At 37.2% G+C, this 6220-nt stretch overlaps 1 protein-coding gene across 1 annotated transcript in view; it reads left to right on the top strand.

Moving 5' to 3' along the window:
• Window positions 1-3720: 3720 nt before the first annotated feature.
• The window catches only part of LOC107710993 (probable tRNA (uracil-O(2)-)-methyltransferase), a gene marked incomplete at its 5' end in the record, with an annotated part of 52917 nt that continues 50417 nt past the window's right edge, over window positions 3721-6220 (top strand). The window contains 3 exons of the mRNA XM_016515897.1: window positions 3721-3789; window positions 4080-4187; window positions 4515-4586. Of these exons, the coding sequence (XP_016371383.1) occupies window positions 3721-3789; window positions 4080-4187; window positions 4515-4586 (249 nt within the window). The remainder of the gene's footprint in view (window positions 3790-4079; window positions 4188-4514; window positions 4587-6220) is intronic.

Here is a 6220-nt window from a genome sequence, read left to right on the forward strand (position 1 = left end):
ATGATAAAGGTCCACCCAGTGTTTTATTTTTGTTTTTTAAAATTTTTGTATAAATATCGTTAAATCATTTCCCCTTTCTCATATCAAGCCGTTCTCAGATGCCTGTCTGTGTGACATCACACAGACCAAGGCTGCCCCCATGATAGTTGATTGACACTGGTGGTTCAGTGTTGCCAGATTGGGCGGGTTCCCACCTAATTGGGCGGTTTTGAATTTGATTGTGCAGGGAAAAATCGGCTTGGGCGGGTGGACAAAATTTGGGCTGATTTGGGGTCAGTTTGGCAGTTTTCAAACATAAATTGTATAAACTAATTGGTTAACAAACAAGCTGATGCTGATGTCGACAGCCGCACTTGTGAATTACACGGAGGGAGATGACGCGAAGGCTCATAATATCAATACAACTCCGAAATCAGAGCACAGTTGAATTAAACAAAATCGAAACTAAATATCTGGGTCTATTGGATCCTGTCTTTTATCTTTTAAATGGTCCAGATTGGTAGGCTATATCCTTGAAAGATGCTGGGCTTCTTAGTTTGACTGCAAGTATTGATGTTCTACGGTATACTTCACGAAAGACTTCCTCTAGTTCTGTGTTAAGTTATAGTGCGACACGAAGGTAAGCTTGTTGTTCTTGTTGTTAATTTTTTTTAAAATTATTGTCGGTTATTGTACAGTATGAATCAATGAATGACACTGTTTTGACTGTCATGGTGTATACATGAAAGAGTGTGAAATACTTGCTAATTTCTAGGGCTGCCCTCGACTAAGGATTTTTCTGGTCGACTGGTAGTCATTCATTTTAAGCATTAGTTGACTAATCGCACGTTTATTAATAAACCATTTAAAGGGGTCATATGATGCGATTTCAAGTTTTCCTTTCTCTTTGTCTCAGGGTCAGGGTGACTCGTCATCTCCGCAGTAGTGATGCGCCTGTATTAGGGGTGTGAACCTACACTGGTCTCACGGTTCGGTTACGATTATCATGTCATCGATTCGGTTCAATTCGATATCTCACGTGCGTGATTCACTTTGCATGTCCAAATGTTCGATCCCCCAGATCTTACTTTACGAATAACTTTTAATTCTGACTTATTCAGTTACATTTTAGATACCCAGTCATACAAGTAATATGAAGAATACAAATTATTTCAGAAAAATTCAATATTTGTCATATGCAATTCATATGTGTACATTATTCTTCTATTACATCATATTGATATTCGTACTGGTATTAAATTGCACAGTTTAATGGGTAAATGAATTGATCAGAGACAGAAATTCAACAAACACACACACAGTTAGGCTTTTATTTGTGTAACTTGAATCGATCTGTGGAATATGTGGTAGATGCCTCGTCCTACTAAGCGTCTTTCACAGACTTTTGGCTGCTATATTTTTTATTAACCACCAGATGGCGCTGTTTTCGAGACACTCGAAGCTTTGAATCTTTTCCCGAAACAGTCAGAGCTGTCAGTACCTCGGTGCTTCACGAGGCTTCATTTGCCCATCCCTACCCCCTACATATTTCATTGTGCGTGTCGTGACATGATTTACACACAGCGTGTGTCTTCTCCAGGTTGCGCTCAGGTTGTTCATAAAAGGCGAAATGTGGCCAGATGTTGGCTTTTAAAGTAGTTGGAGCATTTTCAATTACTCACACTCGAGTCTCGCCTCCCTCCTTCACAGACCGAGACGGCAGAAAGCACATCCTGTTGCTTTCATTATTTTACAAAAGCGTGTTTTGTTGTTATTGTGATTGCACACAAATAAACGTAGAGTCTTTACAGATTTGAAAGATGTATTACTCTTATCTGAATGACCAAAAATGAGGAGTATTTTAAGAGCAAGTGACCACTCCGGCGCCTCCATCTGTCCTGCAGTGAGCGCTACTGTTCAGTTTCCACACTCTGCACAGACACTGAATAGCGCACATTTCTCTAGGTTAACATTAGATTGAGCGGCCATGTAAAGTTGCTAATACTTACATATTTCAGATGATAAGCCATATTTGAGGTCGATGAATGATAGGCGAGCATTTGGTTGTCCTGTCTGATGTAGGCTACATTATTACCATATAGCCGTTAACGATCTGTCCGTCACAAACTGCGTGACTTCGCCTGTGGATTTAAAAAAAAAAATTATTTTTATTTTTCTGCGACAAAACGACTAATAAAATTTTGGTCGACCAAGCCTCTTCTGGTCGACTAATGATTAGTCGTGTCTGATGTAGGCTACATTATTACCATATAGCCGTTAACGATCTGTCCGTCACAAACTGCGTGACTTCGCCTGTGGATTTAAAAAAAAAAAATTATTTTTATTTTTCTGCGACAAAACGACTAATAAAATTTTGGTCGACCAAGCCTCTTCTGGTCGACTAATGATTAGTCGACTATTAGGGGGCAGCCCTACTAATTACGTTGCTTTTTTCGATCACTTATATTGGGCACTCTTTGCATTTAAATTGGCTTATTCTGACGGTTGACATTGAAAATGATGCATATGTTTTTTTTCGAGGGTATCGGTTAATTTCTTAATTGCCGTTTTGACAGTGTCTGCTTTAATCATATTTGGTAATTCTCTTTAATGTATTTGCCCTGATTTGATCTGTTTACCTGGTAAATTTATATACTGTTATATTTATATTATTTTGTCGTCATTATTTTGTTTTAAGGAGTTAAAAATGGCCCTTATCAACCTTGCAATATTCTATCACATTATTTTGACCTTTAAATTTTGGGACGTTTTTTTTGTTGGAGTGGGCGGGTTTTTGTGAGCTTTTGGGCTTGAAATCGTCCATCTAATCTGGCAACACTGCTTTCCTAATAATGTGCTAGTTAGCATATTGAGAGACGAATTCGGCTAAAGTTTACAGTCTCTCAGAGAACGGCTCGTCACCCCACGGAAGGGTTGAGCAGAGCTCATTAGCATTTAAAGGGGTCATATGATGCGATTTCAAGTTTTCCTTTCTCTTTGGAGTGTTACAAGCTCTTGGTGCATAAAGAAGATCTGTAAAGTTGCAAAGACTAAAGTCTCAAATCCAAAGAGATATTCTTTATAAAAGTTAAGAGTCAGCCACGCCTACCTAAAACGGCTCGTTCTAACACGCCCAAAAGACCTATTTTTGGCAAGGTAAAAAGGGTGTTGTTTTACACTACCATTGAGAAATTTGAACCAAAGTATGTTATAGACTTTTCATTAAGACCCTAAACAATCATGTCAACTTGTGGAAAATGGGCATCCGATTAAGTCCGCATATTGATAGCGCATATTGATGTGACGTTGAGATTACACCGCTGAATGTAGCGAACCCCGGTTGAATACATGAGTGCTTATTTCATTTAGCCTGTTTTCATGTCTGTTACTATCGGCATGTCCTCCGAGCGATTACATGCTCTAGACTACGTTGTTTAAGCTGTATAAACAGATGCGTAAAAGCTGCTGCTAATATGCTTAATATTTCACTTCTTACATATTGTGCCTTTAAGTACCTAAATCTTTAAACCTAAATTTTATAAAATTATAATAGTTTGTTATATGCATAAGTCTTGCATATAGTGGAGGACTACAAATCATTTGTATGTTGTGATGGACATCATTGATCCCAGGGTTTTAGTGTCATGCTATCCTTATGCGTTGTTTGTTGCCTTGGATTTAAAGTACTGCAATGTCTGCAATTTAGACAAATAAGAGAAAACTTTTTGTTTTTCTTTCAAGGTCTGGCCTGAAGTTACTGATCCAGAGAAGTTTGTGTTTGAAGATGTTGCCATTGCTACATATTTGTTGGTTGGTTGAACTATTGATTGATTATTATGCATATTATTTGTTTTTAGAAATCAAATTATTATAGTTTCACCCTCAATATTTACTGAATATCTTTAATATTCAGTAAATTAAAAAATATATTGAAATTAAATATATTTATTAATTTATATTAATTTAATATAAAATTAAATATATATTGTGCATGTTAAACAAATGGACTCATAAACATCTTATTGAATCTTATTACTGAATTCTTATTGACTCAGAGCATATCAGAGAAAAAAAACATTGTCTCTCTATCTCCTGTGCAGATTTTATGGGGTGAAGAGCGTGCTGAAAAGGGAACAACAACCAAACAGTCCTTTGTGGATCTTGGCTGTGGAAATGGCCTCCTAGTTCACATATTAAACAATGAAGGGGTAGGTTAACTAATACATTTGCTGCAGTGTTGAATTGCCAAACCATGTACCATGTTTCATGTCTGTAAATCACCCACACAGGTCCCTCTGTAGAGCTCTGTTAATATTCATCCAGTTTTAAAACCAATGATACAGTGAAGTCTGTGTAAAATAAAATACAATGAGAACCCATCACTATTCTGTAACATTTAATTAGACAAGAGATTAGAAATTTGACTGCTTCCCTCAGGGCTTAAAGGGAGTTATATACAGCCCGTGTCATGTACTCTGTTCTGTTTTGATTAAACGGACTAAGGCCTCAGTTAGTCATTTACTCCTGGGTTTCAGCATCCTGGAAAGGGCATGGACATTCGCAAAAGAAAGATCTGGGACATGTATGGGCCTGGTACTCATCTAGAGGTAAGATATTATTTACCTTTTATTTTATAAGATATATTACCTTTTATTGTTCTTTAATCATTGGTCAGTATGGAAAGTCAATAAAATTGTATATATTATAAATGTGCCATTTTAATATGTACTAGTAGGTAGACCTGGTGTACTCAACAGACGGCCTGCGGGCCGCATCTGGCCCGTCTGCATTAATTTTGTGGCCCGTGTCATGCTGAAGATTAACGTATTTTTATTACAATTTGCGCTCAATATATTAAGCAGTTTGATTTTTTTTTATTTAATGTATGCAATCACATTAGTAAAAGCTGCTCGTTCTCTGCAAGCGCTGTCACTAACGTGCAATTAAACAGCAACACGCCCCAAACAACTTAAAGAGAAGCATTGTCCAACAAAAGAGGACATTTAATAACTTGATTTTACTCCACAACATCAGTCGAGTGTTCGAAATAACTTGTGATCTGTTTAAATTGTGATCGTTTTGTGATCTGATGTGCGCTTTTTGTCATGGAACGAGGCAGAAAATACTGTAATAATGGCTATATCGATTAAAATTGGATTATAAATATACTTTATTATGAAAATACCAGAGATGAGAAGAGCACAGATAATCCATATACTGCAGCGTCGTGTGTTTACGGTCTTCATGTTTGATCAGTAGAGCCCGACCGATTTGGGTTTTTTGGGGCAGATGCCGATATTACGGACTAAAAAAAGACCGATATCGATATATCGGCCGATATTATGTGTAGGCTATATAACAGTACAGTATAGTCCAAGGTTTGTACACACTTCCCATTCGTGTGGCCAAACTTTTGACTGGTACTGTATATAGAATGCAGTATATACATAAACAGAATATACATACATTAACACATTTTTTGCAATGGTAACTCAAATGTGGTGATCAAACACTTGTGTCACTATGTGACCAATAGGCCTATGTAATGGAAGCAGGGTATTTAACAATTTAACAATAAACTTTATTATTCAAAATGAGTCTGACATCAGTGCACTTACCAGTAAACTTCACTTAATAAATAAATAATAATGAATAATATTTTTTCACATTCTGTGTTGTGTATATTCTGGTAATTAAATGAACATGCAGAACATGAGTATTCGTATTTAAAAGTTTTTTGCAGTTTAATATTCACAGACACTAGTGGTACGCTTGGTCTTTGCTCATATTAGGGTTCCCTTTCATAGGTTCACTTCAATGCTGCGATGGCGTCATCGCTATGGGAAATATCTCCGATGTGATGAATGTCTGAAGCCCTTTTACCATTACGCCAATTCATTGGCCAATAGCGCTTAGCACCGCCCCGAGCATATGTCACGTATGCTCATATATGCGTGCTGCGCGTTTCATCAGATTTCAATTCCTTTAGGAAGCGAATTTTCTGTTGCCCGTCGGAAAGAGATTCTTGGTGTTCTAAGCCATCTATTTTATAGAGCAGTTTACTCCTCTAAGGTGGACACAATCAGTTTTCCGATTAGGGCTGGGCGATATGACGATATTATCGTATATCGACGATGTCTCGTAAGTATCGCGATGTCGATGTCAACAGTCAGGTAACAGACGATTATCGACATTATCGGGAAAAAATGACAAAAGATAAACCTAGTAAGTTGCAAAAAAT

Source organism: Sinocyclocheilus rhinocerous, unplaced genomic scaffold (genome assembly GCF_001515625.1).
Source record: "Sinocyclocheilus rhinocerous isolate Xijiao unplaced genomic scaffold, SAMN03320098_v1.1 scaffold27, whole genome shotgun sequence".
Lineage (NCBI taxonomy): Eukaryota > Metazoa > Chordata > Actinopteri > Cypriniformes > Cyprinidae > Sinocyclocheilus > Sinocyclocheilus rhinocerous.